The sequence below is a fragment of the Anthonomus grandis genome, chromosome 17 (genome assembly GCF_022605725.1).
Source record: "Anthonomus grandis grandis chromosome 17, icAntGran1.3, whole genome shotgun sequence".
NCBI lineage: Eukaryota > Metazoa > Arthropoda > Insecta > Coleoptera > Curculionidae > Anthonomus > Anthonomus grandis.
Window position 1 is genome coordinate 7,742,154 of NC_065562.1, and position 20,639 is coordinate 7,762,792.

The following is a 20,639-nucleotide window of genomic DNA, read 5'->3' on the forward strand; positions in this document are numbered from 1 at the left end:
GCAGCAGCTGTATCAACAGTTTTGGACCCGATGGTCGAAAGAATACCTGGCCAATTTCCAGACACGCACGAAGTGGAAGAAAAACTTCGAGAACACGGTAAAGGTGGGCACGCTTGTGGTTTTGGTGGAGGACAATATGCCACCTTTGCGCTGGCCTATGGCGCGGATTGTGGAGTTGCACCCAGGAGCGGACAACGTCGTGAGGGTTGTTTCAGTTCGCCTGGCTAATGAGACAACGTCAAGAAGATCCTTATCGAAGATTTGTGTTCTACCAGTGGAAGACTTATAAACGTTAAAGTGCTTAAATTATGTAAAATTAAGAATCCATGTTTCGTTTATTTCATGTTATGTTATCATAGATTCTAGCTATCTTTAGTACTATTGTATAGTACTATAGTATACTTGTTTTGAAAAGTAGGACTTTTCAACGGGGGCGGCATGTTCCGTCTCAGTAAATAAGAATTAGTGAAAAACGCGACAACAGCGTGAATAACTGAAGCGCGTTGGTTTGATGTTGCAGCGGTCCTGTCAAAAAGATAGACTCTTCTCGCTTCTCTCACGTTACGTTCACGTTCACGACTCGATTTATAACTTTAGGCTGTAGGAAGCATAAAAGCATTCAATTTGTACTTTTAATTTAAATAAATACATAAAAAAGTAAGGAGAGTTTAGTTCCCTCATGGGTGGTCCTTCAAAGAAGAAAAAGTGAACCTCGACACAACAGAGACAGCTACGCAAGGATCTGATACAGGAATACGCAATATATTTATTGCACTCAAATAGCTATTGGCTCTAACATAAAGAAATTTTGATTATTGGTTAACCATAAAAGGAAAAATAGCCCTTTTCCAAATACATAAAGATATTTAGATAAGACAAGTTATGCTGGAGAGGAGATTGGTAGCATATTTGCTGATTATTTTTTCACAGCATACTCACACCATAGTGTTAAAGTGTCCCACTCATGAATTGTCCACATCTGACACCTCGCCATATCCCTCACCTTCACATTAAAATATCGCATATATTTACTAAACTCTCATCCTTAAATATTAACAAGGGTCTTGGATCAGACGGTGGAATGCGATCTTTATTCCTAAAATAATGTTATAATGTAAAACCTTTGTGCTACATTTTCAATCACTCTTTTTAAACTGGAGTTTTCCCGGACCACTGGAATTTCCAACAGAATTTCCTAAAACCTATTTATAAGTCAGGCGACCAAAACCAGTGCTATTGTCGCATCAATATACTCAGTGCCCAAGGTATGTGACATTCTTGAACCACTTGCTAGAAGCGCAGGATGTGGTGAGAGCTGGTATTCCTCAATTTAGCGTTTTATAAAAATACAGAAAAAAACACTAATAGAGTTGTATTGATAGTGGGTCACTGTGTGGTAAATGGATATACTATATTCTTCATACCGTTCAATGCTAAAATCTGTAATTTTAGATCCCACCAACATCGTCAGATCATTGTTGAAATTAGAGGCCAATTGAGGGGGTCAGAAGCCAAGGGGTCCAAGTGACCTTTTTTTCAGACATCGATCTAAGTGTAAAAACTGAATGGTGAAACATTATTTTATATCATGGCAAAGAGAACTAAGTGCGTTTTAATACTAGTGCTCTCTATGAACTGTTGAGAAAATCAGCAGATTCAGTCGCCCGTATTGTTAATTGGCATAGGGAACTAAGTGCGCTTGAACGCCTTTGCCACTCAAGCATCAGTCATTTAGTAGATTACGCGCGAAGTGGAAGATGTTAAGTTTTGCAAGTTTTTACAGTTTTTAAGTTGTTTTGAAGTTTTTTAAGTCAAAATGGTTACTTCTGATGAAGACCAAAATGGTAAGTTCTCAAAGTGCTATATAATTTGTTGAAATATGTTTTTCTTGACGTTTTTTTTTTTAAATTTTAGATCCGTTTAGATCAAAAAATTACAAATCAAAATAGTTCACAGTCTTCTTCAGATTCAGAGCTTAGCATAGCAGAAAGAGAACCTCAAGCAAGTACATCCAAGAAACGATCCGAAGCAAAACTAAATCGTAACTCTGGCCAAAGATACGTTGGACGGCGGGGTGAAGTTCATAAAGCAAAATTAGTTAAACCGTACAATCACATTTGTAGATAGATACAAATGTAATAAAAATTTTACCGAAGAAGTGCGCATGTCTATATTTTCAGATTTCTGGGATCTCGGAAAGAAGCAAAATGGTTGGGACTTGCACACTTCATTCATTGTTTCATGTGTTTATAAGGATATTCCTAAACGACCCAATTGACTTGCAGTTTCTCAAAAAAAACGTCAGCACAATCATAATGTTGAAAAATTATCGCGTTATAGATATTTCTAAGAAGAGGTTCTATAACGCTGTCAGTAAACATAAAGAAACAAGAATCGCCCATACAGATCAAAGAGGTCGTCATACTCCTGGAAATAAACTAAGCGAGGACACGATTAATTTAGTGAAAGAGCATATAAAATCCTTTCCTAAGTTTATTAGCCATTATACAAGAAAGGATAACCCAAACCGTAAATATCTATCTCCAGAATAAAATATTTCAAAAATGTACAGTTTGTATAAAGACTTTTGTTCACAACGACGAACAGATCCTGTAAAAAGCAGCAAATACCGGGATATTTTTAACACTCAGTTCAACCTTAGTTTTCACCGGCCTTACACCGACACTTGCTCAACCTGCAATATTTTAAAAATCAAAATGGATGCCCTAGATCCAGTTTCTGAAGAAAAGAGAGCCTTACTCCGTAACCACGAGATTCATTAAGGGAAAGTGTCTTCTGTTAAATCCTTGAAGAATCAGACCACTACCTTAGCTAAAGAATCCTCCCAAACTCGTCGTGCCATATGTTATATAACTTTGGACATACAACCTTGGAATACATGATCTAGCTACTGGTACTGGCAACATGTATATGTGGCATGAGGGAATGGCAGCGAAAGGGTCTTAGGAGGTTTTAGCATGTCTAATGAAATATATTGGATGTCTGCCACCAACTATTATCCATATAGACGCGTTCAGTGACAACTGCGGCGGACAAAATAAAAATAAAAATATGGTGAAATTCTGGACCTATATTGTGCAACATACCCACATCAAAAGCGTAGATCATTAATTTCTTGTCTCGGGCCATTTGTTCATGGAGTGCGACCAGGATGTTGCCCTTATAGAAAAATCAAAAAGGAAGCTTACAAACATATTTACTCCTGATGATTGGATCCATTTTGTGGGAGGCGTTAGTCGCAAATTATTGTATATATTGTGGTTAAAATGCAGCCCACTTTAAGTCAATATCTCCAATAGATAGCTACATGAAACCAAACATTGTAGGCCTTAGTAAGATGCAATGGTTGCATTTTGAAAAAGCCGAACCTTACAAGATGTTTTATAAAGAAGTCTACAACCAAGAAATCGCATTTAATATAATGGACCTAAAACAAAAAAATACTACTGGACGCCCAAGGAATCAGCCAACCACTGTAGCATTGCCAAATTTGCATGTTACCCCACCAAAAATCAAACTGGCCAAGTATCAGAATCTCTTGCAGCTACAAGGCTTCAACAACAACAAATTAATATTACCCAAGAAGAGGATACAGATACAGAAGTTTTGAATCCGATGATGATTAATATGTTTTTCTTTATATTGAGTTCATGTTAATTTACATTTATATTAGAATAAACATTTATTTATTTTGGTAAATTGATATGTATTTTATTTTTAAGGCAAATGAATTTAAGTGACTGGCCTATGAGTTTAACTCGCAAAAAAGCCTTACATAAACCAAAAAATCTAGAATTTGTGAAATGCATTTTGAAACATTAAAATTACAATATTTAATAAAAACAGAAATATAAAATATCACCAAATATTTTTTAACACGTTAACTGCCACGGGAATCAAGTGTGTCTCACAGGAAAACTATTGTAATTATAATTTTAGCATGTAGCTCGCCGGTGATTCTCAGTAGCCATATAAATCAATGGTAATTTAAAAAAAAAATTAGCTGCCACAGACCTGCCCTTTTCTTGGGATAATTTCGAATAACAAAAACCATCTTCGCCGGTTAGCAGTACCAACGCGCAACGTCTTCCAAAATATGTTTCACTCGATTTGCGTTTATTTGTGAATCTCTTTGCTCATTTTGGTTTTCTTGGGAAAGATGTAAAAGGGATGTAGCAACTTCTTCTCTAAATGCTGTTATTGTCATTTTTTGTCCAGGTACTACCCTAAACAATATGTACGTGCAACACTGCAATTTTTCGGTACCATTTAATTCCCTTTCTCAAAGCTGAGGAATATGCTTTGATTTGGTCCGATAAATCGATAAATAAAATTGTATTATAGTCAGCAACGACATCTGGCTTCTCTATATCTGCATTACGCCATGTTGGTACTTTGATCATTTCAGTATGCTTGGTAGATAAAGTAAGGACATCCCGTTTGTCTTGCCATTTTGTAATTACAACTCCTGTATTACTCTCTTGACTATATGCTTCGCCTTTCTTCAGCTTTTTTTTTATAAGATCTTTTGGATTATTTTTACGATTTTTTCTAAGCGTACCTACTAAATGAGTTTTTCTTTCTAGTAACTTGTGAGCCAGCTCCATACTTGTGTAGTAGTTATCTACGTAAATGCACCGCCCACAGTCCAAAAGTGGTTCGCAAAGGTTCATAACAACGTTAGTTGGCACGCTTGATGCATCTATTTTTTCCTTGCCACAATATATTTTCAGATCATAAGTATATCCTCCTTCATAATTTGTATAACTTCACGCCGAACCTATGCCGTTTATTCTTGATGTACTGCATGAAAGCCAGCCTTCCACGAAAAGGGACAAGCGTTTAGTCAACGCATATTTGCTCTTTGGGAATATAGAACTTTTGAAAATTCCCTTTCAGCTGGTCCAAAAGGGGTCCAAGTTTGTATAATCTATTAGAACTATCAGCATTTTCATTATCTTGAAAATGCCAATTTGCCAACAACAACTCAAACCTATTGCATGACGTCACATTTTATATTTGGTTTACATAAATTTTCTTTTTGGACTAATAGTCTGCCAATTTAGGTGCACGAAGTAAGCCCATCCAAATTTGAAGACCGATAAAAGTTAAAATCTCCTCAGGATTAGTATCTTTCCATTTATTTATACGGGATCATTTTAAAAGTGTTGATTCTTTTTTCTGCGCAGCGAAACGATTAGTTTCCGTCACAATGTTACTTACAAAATTGTTATCCACCATCAGCTTGAAAAAAAAAACGGGGCTTATCAATGTGTTGAAATAAGTGATTTACAATACCACTTTTAGGAATATCAACTGGAAAGTTCTTTAGGTATTGTCCAGTCACTTCTTGCCTCATTAATCTTGGAACAAGTTCCTCATCATCTGAACTATCTAACTGAAACTGCTGAATAACTGCCTCTATGCTCTCCGAAATTACGTCATTTTTATTTACGTTTTGGAAAAATGGTGGATCATCAGCTCTGTTAAGAAGTTGCGTACTGGAACCTTCTCCACCAACATCTGGAAATCCTACTGAAGTGCGCATGTTTATTGTTTTCTTCTTTTTTACTAATGGCTCGTTGCTATTTTCCGAACTACATGAAGATGATGAAGGCGAACTATCAGGTTCATATTCATCTGAGGATTCTCCGAAAGGATCGGGCTCTTCATCAGAAAATATCTCGTTCATCAGCTTTTGAAGACGCTGCTGTTCTTTATTATAACTATCCATCTTTTCAAAAACTAAAATTAGCTTGGAAAACAAGATTTGCGACAAAATCATACCTTAGTCAATAATAAAGACCGCTAATAAACAAATATCAAAACACACACCTTTTCAAAACACAAGTTTTTAGTTCTTTACTGTTTGACTGATCACACATAAATGACGATAAACAACAAGAATAGGCTAGTTTTGTTTTGAATCAAGTATGATTCACGTGGCCTACTGTGCAATTTTCGTCAGCCAGGCCTTATGAGACACACTTGATTCATGTTCAAAAACACAATTTTTGACAGGTATTGACAAGTAATTAATTATTGTGGGTCATCATTTTTATTATTTTGGAAGTGAAACAAATAAAAAATAGCTTCTGGCTCGTGGGGTAAAAAAAAATTGTATTGTGGCAGTTAACGTGTTAATGACCTAAAACTTTAAATCAAACATTCTCAAAACTCTTAATTTACTTGGACCCCTTGGCTTCTGACCCCCTCAATTACAATCTTGCTTGTGGACCGACTGCAATTGTCACATAATCACCCATCACCCTGTATAAACCGCGTTCAAGGCTGGGAACAGCTTTTTACTATGTCAACCTTAATAAAACCGATCAGAAAAAAAATCGCAGGACTATTGTTAACAGCATACGTCACATGGACAATATCAGTAATCGAATTACATAAATATTCAATTTGCTGCTAAATATTTGGTTTCAAACTGTAATCATATGTAATTAAAACGGATAATAACGTTTCCTTATTGCAGGTATTGTTGTTCGAATGTATAATATGTTCTTTAGTACTTTAATGGTTTTACGAATGATGCGGTAAATGTTCTAAAAAAACTGACAACTAAATTTAAATAAAGAGTCGTTTCGTTAAATAAAGTTAATTCGTTTTAGAAATTATTGGGCAAAAATAAGGTCGCTGCACGTGTATTTTTTATTCAATATTCTATACACTAGCCACGTTAAATCGAAGGTGCGATTAATATTTAAGGACCTAATTAGGTTTATTGTATTTCCTCAGTTTATAATATTTATTCAGTGAAGTCAGTGGTGAATTTTAACCTTGTTTTTTTACTTTGCTAATTAAAAGTTTAACAATTAATGGATCCATCAGACTTTACTTACAAAGATTGGCAATACAGTTAAGGTAAATATACATTATGTACTACTTTTTTTGCTGGAAACTAATTTATTACACAACAAAAATTATCTATAACGCCATTTTAGCATCTCAAGTAGTTTTAAATTTAATAAAATAAATACCCTTTTTTGATATACCCGAATAACATATACATATACAGGGTGTTCATTTGAAAACTTCCCACCATGGATTTATCGAAAACCACTGTTTCAAAAAAAACGCCGAAATACGTCAAAACGTTTGTCAAGGGGGACAACTTTCTAACCTAAAATTACTTCACTTTGCTTAAAAGGTCTTTCGAACTCTTTTATTTTGACGTTTGATTTTTTTAAATCGGTCGATTCGTTTTCGAGAAAATTAGAAAAATCTTTGTTTATCTTAATTTGTTCAGATAGAAAATAAAAACATGAAAATATCAGTTTTTATTTTAATAAGTGTTCAAAATGTTGCCCGTTTTTGGCCAAACAATGATATAGGCGATGTTCAAATTCCTGACGGACATTTTCAAAAACATGTTGTGGCAGCTGTCGATGATGCGTTGACGAAGTTCATCCAAACTTTCAGGTTGGGGAGTAAACACAATAGATTTTAAATGCCCCCATAGAAAAAAGTCTAACGGCGTTATATCAGGAGATCTAGCAGGCCATTCTATAGGCCCTCTTCGCCCTATCCATTTATCTGGAAACTCGTCGTCTAGCCATTGCCGAACGGGAAGAACCTAGTGAGGAGGAGCGCCGTCTTGCTGGAAATATATTTCAACCTTTTCAGGATTTCTCATTTTTTCACAAAACTCAACTCGCCTATCGAAATCGCCTTCGGTTAACTCTTGCAATATTTTCATTTTGAATGGATGAAATTTATGAAGTTTGGTAACTGTGTAAACAGAACCTAATGAAATACCAGTGGCAGCAACAATTTTGCGTAATGAAGTATTAGGATTTATTCCAAAATGACCCAAAACTTCAACTTGAGCGGCTTCATCCAAAATTCGCCGATGATCACGTTTTTTATTTGCAACAGATCCAGTTTCAGTAAACTTAGTAACAAGGTCCAAAACATACCTATGCGAAATTATCTTCTCCGAAAGTCTGACGTTAAACGTGACGGCAGTTTGCCGAGCACGTTGATTTTGGGCACCATAAATTAGAATAATTACCACTCTTTCGGCTAGTGTGTAAACCATTTTGGAAGTAAAATCTTCAATTCAACAAATAAATTTTCACTATTCCAAGACTGTCACAAATGTAACTGACGGCAAAATAACACAACATTTTGAACACTTGAAGGGTACAGGTTAAAAAGGGGAATGTCAAAAATCGTTGATTTTCAGGAAATCAATTTTTAATTTTAAAACCCAATAACTTATTATTTTATTACTTTGTATTTAATGTATTAATGGATTTAGTTTGTTATGTCTATTTGGGATTGGAATTGAGAACATAATAATAAAATTCCATTTAAAAAAATTTTTAGAGCAAAAAATAAGTCGAAAGTTCAGATTGTAACGAACAAGAAGGGGGAATGTCACATATTTTCACTGTAGTTTTGTGGTATCATCAGTTTTTTATACACAAGCAATTCTAAAGCAAAACAGCAAAGGTTAATTCGAATTTCTCATTTAATTGGGAAAGATACAGAAAGATACAGAAAAAATTCAAACACTTTTTTTTGCGCTTCTTACACACGAAGCTTTTGGAAAGGAAGCCTCGTCTTTGACATTTCTGGTATGTTTCAATGTAGAGAAATATTTTCTAGCGGCTGGATTGCGACAGAATTTCATTACGCACTGCAGGTACTTAGCTAGTGTTATAGGCAGTAGTCCTGCAAATAGATAAAACATCCTTAACATTGGAAAATAATATTGTGTGTATAGTTAGGTACCTTTGTATAATTGGCCTGGTAATTCGAACAAATTGTTTGGTAAATTATTGATAAATTTTTTCTTCGGTTCAATCAAAACAGCCGATTTCCATATACCATGCCATGTTGATCGATCAAGCCTGGGATGATATTTAACGACTTTTAGTTCACGTATAGGATGGATCTTCATTGGACACTTATTTTTGTAAAGTGTAGAAAAATGTGTAGTCCAGCATTTAAAAAAATCGAAAGTGATTTCCCTAACATCAAAAGGATTTGGTTTTACTCGTGCAGCTCTGAAAACTTCAGCCCATTCATTTGGAAGTTTCACATGCGACTTTTGCTGAACTAGTCCAAAATCCTTGTCGCATTCCATAAATGAATGTCCTCTAATGCGAAAACTGATCTTGATTTCATCAAACGTTTTTTGCACATGCACTAAGTGATGGAGGTAACAGATAACTGTGTAATTCTTATTCTGTCCCCCACATGAGTCTTAAAATATATCGAGGACTCGAACACTACTAGGTAGAAAGTTGTAAACAAAATGATGCAACATCGAACATACATCGTCAGAGTCTTTTCGACCGTTTGTTTCAGGTTAAGTATAGAAAATACTTTGACTAGTCGACAAAACAAGAATATTAAAAGAGAATACAGATAACTGTCTCTTATAATAATCATCATTTGTGCTGATGTTGGGCACTGGCAGATTTTTAGCAAAATCCAACCATATTGCTTCTTTGTTCTCATTTACCCGACTAGATACCCGATTAGATAATTTTGCAGCCTTTTTTCTTGAATAAAATACTTCAGCTTTATGCTTGTGAAGTAGATTTTCCTGTTGAAGGGTAGTGATTTTGTCATCTAGTTGTTTTTTTTCTATGGCATTTTCTGACACATTCTTCATTTTTCCTTCTAGGGACCTAATATTTGCCAAGTATTCGTCACAGATACTGCACGTATCCGACCTTGGAATGACAAATGAAATGTTGAAGTCTCGTGAGAAAATAGATCGATATGTTTCATATGACACACAATATTTTTGATCTGTAACGGTATTTTTGTACATTTTGTACACTTTTCTGATATTTAAATCTTCGGTAGGTTTTTGAAGAATCCTTTAGGCTGTAATGGCTTTGTCGTCCGTCCTTTGAAAGAACTAATATGATTGACTACTAGATCTTTAGCTTCCTGTTTCAACTTGAGAGGCCTATTTAAGTGTTTTCCTCGTTTATCAATTGGGGCGCTACCAATCATTTTTAAAGATTTCTAGAGAATTTCAAGCTTTTTTTTTTGGTTATACCATGTAAGGAAAGAAAAGCCTTAAAACAAACTGGTACTTCTGTTGTCTCACCATCTAAAGAGATTCTGACACGATAAGCAAATTAACTCTCATGTAATCTTGCGACCTCTTCTGCGTTACGTGGACGTCGCTTTTGTACAGGACAGACACTAATAAGTCCACACAAATAGATGTTTTGCTCATCCACGGATTTAATAAATTAAACTCACTTATTATCTTTTGTCTTGCACTAAGTGGAACTTTATCAAAACACTTGAGACGTTTACATTGGCAGTCGCTTCCTGTCACGTGGCTTTGTAGGTTAAATTTTTTAGAAACATCGGTTAGTCTTTCGTAACTTTTTCTCTTTTTTCCCTGAACTGGAATAACAACAAAGTCTTCAAAGTCCACAAGTTTGACGAACAATAAATAAACACCAGAACCGGTAAACACAATCAGAAAATAAAAGTAACTGCAGTCAAGAGAGCCTTCTGACAGTTCCTGAATAACGTGCATTTGTGACGTTCCCCCTTCTTAGCATGTGGCGCGCGGACTCTCCTCCTTTTTAGCCAGTACAGCTTAATTTAAATTGTCGATATCTGGCGACTCTTCCCTTTTTTCGCCTGTATAATGTTACTAGGTGATACTTCTGTCTATTAAAAGTTGAACGGACTGAACAGCTCAAAATGAGCAAAAACTGACATTCCCCCTTTTTAGCCTGTACCCTTCTTATTGAAATAAAAACTGATATTTTCTTTCTCTTCAACTTTAAGAAAGAGCTGGAATCCAAACGTGGTCAAGATTAACAGATTTCTTTAATAATATATTTATATGTAGGCATACAAAGTATTAAGTTACTTAGGTGCTTATTTTGTACTTGAACCTTTTGTAAATGACTGGAAATAGTTTACATTGATGTATTCGGAAAAAGCAATTGTAGGTCCAAAATGATTTCCTTTAAAATTTTTGTAATGAAGGAAATTCTTAGCCCATTAATTCAAATTTTTGAGATATTCTAAGGTAAGCCAGAGTTTTTACAACGATATCGAAGAGTACGCGAAATTTAAATCCGAAGTGATTTTCATTTTTTTCTCAAAAACTGTTCGAAAATTAAAATTTGAGTTAACAGCCCTTAAGAGCTTTTGCAACATTTGACCTGGATTTGATCTTGTCAAGGATATCTTAAAAAAAATAAAAACATCACTAGCGTAAGCTAAAAAGCAAAAGTTCTCAGTATAAAATTAACTCGGTTGTTAAATAACGTTCAAATTTGACATAAAGGTGAATGACAAATTTGACACAGGCAGGGTTACACACTTTTTGCAATTTATGAAGACGCATGCAGGCGTTGTTTACCTTGGAATAATATCTCAAAAAGTTTAATTTATCCAGTGATTAAAATTAATTTGCCGCTGACTCGCATTTCTTAGCCCAGTAACTGATCTGTTACCATATTTAGTTTTTTATAAATAGTTTATATGGTATTTCTTTAGTTTTAAAACTTATGTTCAATAAAAATCCTTAGAAATGTCTGGACATTTTTTCTGTATTATGATAAAACTAGAATCCTTTGCCTTGTTGCAGGTACATAAAAGGTAACTGTGGAATTTACTGAGGATCATAGTATTAAAAAAAACAGAATGACCTAAATCCTTACATGTATTAAAAGCTACGTTTTAGTACCTTCTGCTGTTTTGATGAAATATGAAAAAAAAAACATATTAAATTAGCGTTCAATTTACTTCTGAGGATGAAAACCGCTTTCAGAAACCATATGGTCTAAATAATATACACATTCTCAAATTTTATAATTTTGGCTTGAAACAAAATTATTAATATTTATTATATTTTCAGTTTATTCCACGATGTGACTACGAAGAGGTGATCCTAGTGTTGCTGATTGCAGAGTCAATGGCTGTGAAAAATGCGGTGCTCTCCCAAAGTCCGGAATTCAAAGATATTAGATTAAGTGCTGGACAGGACGCTACCACTGTATACGATTTGCTCACTATTGCTACCGTTCGGTGGGGACAAATCGCTTTATTACAAGAGGTAAGGCATGACTCGATTAATTTCTAGTGTAGTATTTTTGGTTCATGGCTTAACACAATTACATGTAAAAGCGATTACTATAGGGTAAAAGCAGGAGAGATGGACCACATTTTAAAAAATTAAACGGGCTTCTTTAATAAAAAAAAATAACAAAATTGGAAAAAATATATATAACATAACATAGGTATTTCTTTTGGTATAATTAGGCATTAAAAATATTAATTTGCCATTGGTCCATCTATCCTGCTCTGTGGAGATGAGATGGACCACTAGGGGTAGGATAGACATACCATGCTATACTTTCTTTTTTTTAGTGGCTACAGTCTTTCCACACTTATTGCAAAGCTTAACGAAGCCAGAACAAGTTTCATGTAACCAACGTTTACAAATCATACATTGCAGCCATTCGTCTTTTTTAGACGTTTAATTATAGTCCTCCTTGCAACCGACACAAAGATTCAATCACCTTTCTCTTACTTTTTAATTTTCTTTCAGGTTTTACGTTCTTTTTGAGTTGTGCATCTTTCTTATTTTTTATAAATTCCTTAGCTGTTATCTCTCCGTATATTTTCTTACGAACTCTTTTCACTGCTGCAGATAAAACAGGTACAGGCGTTACTTCATCAAGAGCCTTTCCGGGAGTTGTATCTTCATCAGGTACTGATGACTTGTTAGGGTTGATGGGTAAGGCTTTTAGATTTTCAATTCCGGAGGGGCCTGGTTAAGGAGACTCAGCTCTAACTGATAAGTTATCCGCCTGGACCGTGTGTAATGCTTCTGTTTCAGGACTTTCAAGGGGTGTCTGTATTGAAAAAGCATATTCCGGGATAATTAACGGATTAAATGGATAAATCCCAGTGGATTTAAATGCAGAGGCCGCATTTTGAACAGTTGCTGAGTTTCCCCATGCTCGACCTAACAGCTTACCAAATTGAAGACGATTAAGGATCCTGTTTGGGCTATTTTGAACCATAAAACGGCATTCAGCGTAGAAGTTGCTTTTAAGAGAATTAAAGAAGGCGCGATCAAAAGGCTGCAGGTAGTGAGTGGTATGAGATGGTAAACAAAACAAAATTATATCATTTTGCTCAGCAAATTCTAGTACGTCCTGGTTGGTCGTATGGGACGTGTGGCCATTTACTATTAGTAAAGTTTTACCCGAGGGTAGATAATATGTTCGTAACTATTCTAAAAAAAGCTCGCTATTAACGTAAGTAGATATTTCCGACATTCTAATTTTAGAACCCGGTGGCATACCTTCATGCCAGTCTTCTTTTTTATTTTTTCCTTTGAAAATACAATATAGGGGATTAAAGTGCCTTCTGCACTACAACATGCTATGACACTAATTGTCTCACCCTTTTCCCTAGGGCTTACGCTTGGAACACATTTTGATCCTTTTTCGGCTAGTACCTGACCAGCCCTATTGTTCAGCTGTAATCCTGTTTCGTCTGTATTGAATATATGCCCGGGTTTATCATAAAAATTGTGTTCAGTCATAATTCTCTGTAGATCCGAAAAGTAATTATTAACGGTTTCTCTTGACATTCCCAAAGCTCGCGCAATTGAGGTGTTCTCGGATTTTCTGATTGAAATTTCAGGTCTTCGCTTTAAAAACAGTTCTAACCATTTCTGGCCAGCTTTACCTAAAAAAGATGATAATAAATTAGCAATGTAGTTTTTATTATTTTTTTTTATATACCTTCTTTTTTATTAAATTTATTTGGAATCCCTAATCGTTCAGCTAAATTAAACGCCATGATTCTACCTTCGGTTCTGGTGGGTGCAAAGCCTGCATTTTGCAATTTTTTTATGTGACTGACTATTTTTGTTTCGACGTTCGATCCCAAAGAACAATCTGGCCCCAGACGATTACAGCTATCGATGTTATTTGCCTTTAATCTGCGCTTAAAAGTTGTTTTTGGGATTCCAAATGCTTTCGCGGCTTCGTTAATGCCCATATCGGCTTTCTTCACAGCATCCAAGCCGTCCAAGAACCTTTTTTAGGTGCGTTTTGTTTTCGGATTTATTTATTGGGCATAATCCTAAAATAAAATAGGCTGGTCCAACTCTCCTCTACTTAAGAGAGCCATCTATCCTCCTATTTGAGGATAGATGGACCAGTGTCTAGCTTCTAAAATATGCCGATTAGAGCTACGATTGGAGAGCTCTCTAGTACACCTTGTATACGGTATTTAAACACTAATCCAACAAAAATCGGTTAAACTTACCTGATTTAAAAAAAAATAAGATTCTCAAAACTGATATAAAATTTTTGCACGTGGTGATGTCAACTATCGTAAATAACATTCGCGAAGGTGCGTTATAATGCGTTCCAGTCGCTGACAAATCAGCTAGCGGCCTCTCGCTCTGTTGTAATTAACTTGACAGTTTGACGTGTCTAATTGGACCAATCGAAATGGTAGAAAGGCGTGGCCAAATTAAGGCGGGAAATCACATTCTATTTAATCTGACAATCTTATCATTTAATCGTAATATCTAAAGCAAACGCCTAATCAAAAAGCTTACTCAAAGAGAAAAGAGCCTTTTTGTTTAGGTGTTAGCATCAGATATTGATCTGAACAAAAATAAAACTTTTCAGCTTTATTTTACATATCTAAATAGGTTAATTTACTGCAATAATCTACGAAAGTGTACTAACAATAGTGTACGACATATCACCAATTGGACAAATGGAAATAAAACAATGTTTTTTTTGCTTTAATACATTTATTATTTAATTTTCCTGGAAAAAAAATACTTAAAATGATATACATAATATTCAATAATTCATTATAATAGACATTATATAAATTAGAATTAATCTAAAAATGTTTAAAATTATTTTGTTAGCACTGAACTACCCTAATTTTATACAGATTAGAAAAGGTCAACATTTTTGTGCTATTTTCTCATAATACATCTAAAGGCATTTCCATTAGGTTAATAATATCCTCATTTTATTGACACATAGAATCTGAATTTTTATTGACACATAGAGGATGAATTATTCTTATTTAATATGTACTTGTATCTGTTTCCTAAAGAAAAATTAAACAGATTTTAAAATTATTTAAATTATAATCTATATATTAATTTTTAAAATTAATTAAAAATTCTATAACAGAGTATTATCGAAAGAAACAATATATCCATCGACAAAACAAAATAAACTCTTTCAAAATGAAAACAACTTTTTAGTATAAACATATGTCACTTACATAGAATATAATTTGTTCGTCTCTTATAATACTAACAACATATCTTGGAACTATAATATTACTAAAAACTTAATTCAAGGATAGATGTTTACATAAAATAAAAAGAAACTCTTTAAAAAACATGTTGTAAGAAAAAGATTAATTCTGATCCATTCTGGGTGCTCAGGTCTCTTGGCCGCTATACCTATGTCTTGTCTCAGTGAACACAGGAAGTGGTATGATACGAGCAGGAAATAAAATAAAAAAATAGACAGTGCAAACCTTATAAATGTAAAAAAAAGACAAAATAAATGTTTAAATAAATATGTATTGTAGTGCAAAGCCAGGGGTATCAGCATTATTAAAATTTGTGGAGAACTTACAGAAGAACTGACAGAAGAAATTCTATAGCTCAAAGTCTTAATAATATTTACATTGCATATCCCTCTCCATGTTTTTCTTGTAATATGAACTGAAGGAAATTAAAATAATCTTTTATTACTGTTTCTCAGAAACATTTAAAATATACATACTCTTACATCAAGGTCAGGAAAATTTCAATCAATTTTTAATTGTTGAGTAGAAAATGAGAGGCCAGACATTTTGTAATATGTATTTATAATAATCAAGTTAAAAATTAAATACTTGAAAAGTGAAACTTCTTCATGGAAATCAACTGAATTTGATTTTATTAAAGACTAAAAGATTGACAATACAAAAACATAATAGTAATAAATAAAATCAGATTTTCTTACCAGAAACCTGGAATTGCTTGCCGCAAATTAATTAAAATACTACTCCCAATATTGAAAGAGAACTTTTTAGAAAAAAAGTTATGAATTTAAAATAACATGCTTAAAACAAATAGCAAACTCAACCCACGCTGGCATTCATTGAAATGAAAAACAAACTCAAATGGTATGACAATGACAAATGATGTTCTATCAGTCAATGTCAACAACTGTCTGTCAGCTCCCTGTCAATTTTGCCAAGCAAGATGGCCGATATACGATTCCGATTTTCACCATACAAGTTTCATCCATGTGGTCTCAAAGGCAACTGACGCTAAGAAACAGTCAACAGAACGGGACAGGTTAGTCTTGCCCTGTTGCCAAACCTTGCCGGATATTTTGAGTGGACCGTCTACCCTCCTGGTCCATCTCCCATCCTTTTACCCTAAGTTAATTGGGTTATTAATGCAATTTTATATTTGATGTACAGTGCTTAATTTCTCATAAAACAGATGCAATTATTTAGCAAAAATGTTCAGTTTTCGGGTGTTAGTGCTATATTTTTGGCAAATTGGAAAATTACTTCAAGTATGAGCCGGTCTCTCATAAACTAAAAGACTATAACTGGTTAAATATGGCGAAGAGACGCAAACTACATTCTTTCGTTTTATTTTAAAAAATTATAATTAATGAGTGTCCTCCTTACTTGCTAGAGAAGATTAAATACGGAACAGACGTTTATAACTTAAATTTAATATTTAAACGGTTAATTACCCCACCCCCCCACAAGACCAGTTTTTTTTAGCGATCTTTCTCTTATAACTTTTATCGGCTTTATAATGATATTCCTGCAGATCTAAAAGCTTTATCGGAGGGCTCTTTAAAAAAAAAGGTAAAATTACTGCTTTAGTAGCATGGTGTTTGGTAACGTCTTATGTGATGCTTTGATCAAAGTTTATAATATACATGTATTTCTTTTTGTACCTTTTGCTCAGTTTTCTGCGGGCAACAGTTGTAGTATACCGGGTGGTGCGTCGCCGAGCGGAACATAGAAATATTTCCAATCCCATGTAAATTTTAAGAGGGTCAATTATTGGCTTCCCTGTACATTTTACAGAAAAAGTGTAATATTTTAACTTTCAATTTTTAGTAACTTTTTGAAGAGACCAATCTGGCAAACCCTCGTGCAAAGTTTCAAAAAATTTTGATAAGCGAATCTTGAATTATTCAATTAAATGTAATTGCAAAATGACCAAATTTTCGGTTCATTGGCCTGAAGGCAAGATGAGTTTTGCTATGGTAGATTTAGGAACTTTCGAACAATGTTGCATGTATTCAGTATAACAGATTTCTGTATAGTGACAATCGTCCAGGAGGAAAGACCTAATGCGTTAAGGTTTTTGGACAGTGTTAAAGAGACAATTCCAGTGGATAAAATACCTAGAGGAAGTATATATACATTATCTTGCCTCCATTGTTGTTTTTTCTCGTGAGCCAGATCTGCGTATTTAGCAAGTTTAGTGTGTGTGTCGTTTCTAGGACATTATTGGTATTTGGCACTGCTATGTCAATTAGAAAGGTTTTCTTTTGGGCTTTGTTTATTAAGATTATATCTGGTCTGTTTGAAGTCAGCGTCCTATCGGTCAAAACAGTTCTGTCCCAGTAGAGGCGAAAGTCGTCATTTTCAAGTATAGTTTCTGGTTTGTACTGGTAATAGGCAAGTTTCGCCAATTAGATGATAAAGTTTTGCCAGTTCTTGATAATTTTTGCCACACAGTTATGTCGGTGCAGATATTCGGCAGCTGATAGAGATGTGCATCCTGATGTTATATGTTGAATTGTCTCCGGTACGCGCAGGCATTTTTTACATCGATCGTCGATTACTTTCTCATCTTTAGTAATGTACTTAAGGTAATTTCTTGTAGCAATCACTTGGCCTTGTATAGCCATCATAAAGCCTTCAGTTTCAGGAAATAGATCTCCACAAGTCAACCAGTAGTTCGACGTTTCATAATCGACATGTTCGGCATTAAGTTCGTGGGGATGCTTTCCGTGTATTGCCTTCTGCTTCCATGTGTTAACTTTAATGGCTGATCTTGTTACAGTAATGTGTTCTGCTATACCTGCACGGAGATTCAAGGGTATGTATCTGTTATCCGCTAGCACCACTGCTCTATGAAGAGGTTTCTCTCATAGTGAGGAAGTATTTCTGAAGATCTGCTACTTGTTTTTTGAAGAGAAAATAAATATCTGTTAACCTCTGCCACCCTTGGATCTGGAAAGAGTAAGTCTTTCGATGGCTAACTGAGGGTGGTGTGCTCGAAACGTCGTGAGGGTTGTTCTGGTCTTCCTCTCAATCTCCTCTATATCAGTGTTTGTCCACCTAATGACTCCAAAAGAATACGTTAAGACAGGGATAGCGTAGATATTAACCGCTTTAATCATGTTCTTACCATTCAGTTTAGTTTTTAAAATTTGTTTAAGATGATTGATATATTCCTTTTGGAGGTTCTGCTTCATTTTCTTGTGCTCTGTATGGGCTGACTGTATGGAATGTACGCCCAAGTACTTATAAGTTTCCCCTTCTTCCATAGCCCGAATGAGACTACCATCTTGTAATTCAAAGTTGTTGGTGTTGTGTTTACCTTTGATAACTGTTTGAGTTTTGCATTTATCGATGCCAAAGCTCATTTTAATGTCGTGGGAAATTAATATTTCAATTGTTCGCAGCAATGAGTTGCGTTGATGTCCCAGCATAGACTTTGATATCATCCATGTACATTAGATGTGTAATATTATATAGGTTTTCCCTGTTATCTTTAACGGTAAATCCATGTTGACTTTGATTAAGCATATGGGAGAGGGGATTCAGAGCCAGGCAAAACCAGAGGGGACTCAGGCAATCTTCCTGGAAAAGGTCTTGTTGTATTTTAATAGGCTCAATCGCTAAAGTTTTATTTCTGCAGTTAAGATTCAACTGTGTGGTTCAGATACCCATCATATGTTTTAATAAATTGATAAGCGGTGGAGCGACTTTATAAATCTCAAGGACCTTAAGCAGCCAAGTGTGTGGAACGATATCGAAAGCCTTACGGTAATCTATAAAGGCGGTGTATAAGTTTCTCTGCTTCTGTATTCCTTGTTCCATAACTAGAGTGTCTATAAGTAACTTCTTTACATCCTTGAGACCTCTTAATGCAACCCTTTTGTTCTAGAGCGATAATTCCGTTGTCTTCACAGTGCTTATAAATAATTTTTGCAATACATGCTGTAAGCAGTTTATAGATTGTAGGCAGGCAGATGATAGCCCTATATTTTGCAGAATTTTCGGTATCGTTATCTTTTGGCAGCAAATATGTTAGTGCTTGCGCAATGTAAGTTGGTACTGTGGTTGGTTCCTGCAAAAATCTGTTGAAATGACGAGCTAAATGTGTATGAGTGCATTTAAACCGTTTGTACCAAAAGTTATGAATTTGGTCGTTGACTCCCAAAACTCCCTGACTTGTCCTTTAGATGGTGGTTTACCGCTGTCGTTATTGGTGACATTTCTAGCTTTCTTTATCATTATTATTATTATTATTATTATTATTATTCTTATTATTATTATTATTATTATTATTATTCTTATTATTATTATTATTATTATTATTATTATTATATATGTTATTATTGTTATTATTATAGTGTTCTTCTTCCGGGTCCTATTTTACCCAATATCTTCATTTCCTTGTATTATGGTTTGCAGTAGTGAGTATCGGTCTTTATTTTTCATAACATGTCCCAGGAATTTAGTTTTCTTTTATATCTCTTTTGCTGATGATCATTTGTTTTGTTTTCTTTACATTGATGTTAAGACCATATTGTTGAAAAGCGCGATAAGTTCCAAATAAGTTTTGCAGTGCTTCCAAGCTATCTGATATCACCATGGTATCGTCGGCATATCGAATATTATTCAGTCTGACTTCATTCAAAAGGATACCTTCTTCTATTCTGTTAAGGGCTTCGTTGAATTTTTTTTCGGAATATAAATTGAATATCAAAGGCGATAGGACACATCCTTGTCTGACCCTGCCTACATAAGAATCAGAGTAAACTCTTGTCTAAATAAGGATCACGCAACAGCAACAACTGTCTGCGATGTATCTAAACCGTAAGAGAACAAAACACCTCCTAAATGGTTTAACACATATTTTCGTGGAGGCTGTGTCTAAATTTTTCCCACTAATCTTTAGTGTGGTGTTTGCGTCTTACAAAGGTGAGTTGAGCTTACTTTAAAGTTCTAATTTTTTGCTGACGATTTTTGCTACCGCTTTCATATTTTACAACTCTAATTTTTATATATGTAGTTTATTTAGTCTTAAAACATTGAATGCCTATAATAAGTCTAGCTGTAAGTCTATAATAAGTCTAGCTGTAAACCATAGGCGAGGTTGTTTGAGTTCACCATCTCTCAGACAATGATGTAAAATCGACTTTCCAATTTTTCGTGGAAAAACATTGAAAAGACTTTCCAATGTGGCGTTTACATGGTGGCGCGACCGGAGGTAGTTGCAGCGCGTTAGTACGCTTAACAGAGAGGGTTGGTGGGGAAATTTTGTTTGTTAATTATCGTCAGTTGCA

General features: G+C 34.7%; 1 protein-coding gene across 2 annotated transcripts in view; it reads left to right on the forward strand.

Annotated features, from left to right (window-relative positions):
• LOC126746624 (tetratricopeptide repeat protein 7B) overlaps nucleotides 1-20,639 on the forward strand; it is a 159,900-nt gene that overhangs the window by 97,657 nt on the left and 41,604 nt on the right. For both annotated transcript variants that reach the window (XM_050454954.1, XM_050454955.1), the window contains one exon: nucleotides 11,891-12,088. In XM_050454954.1, the coding sequence (XP_050310911.1) occupies nucleotides 11,891-12,088 (198 nt within the window). The remainder of the gene's footprint in view (nucleotides 1-11,890; nucleotides 12,089-20,639) is intronic.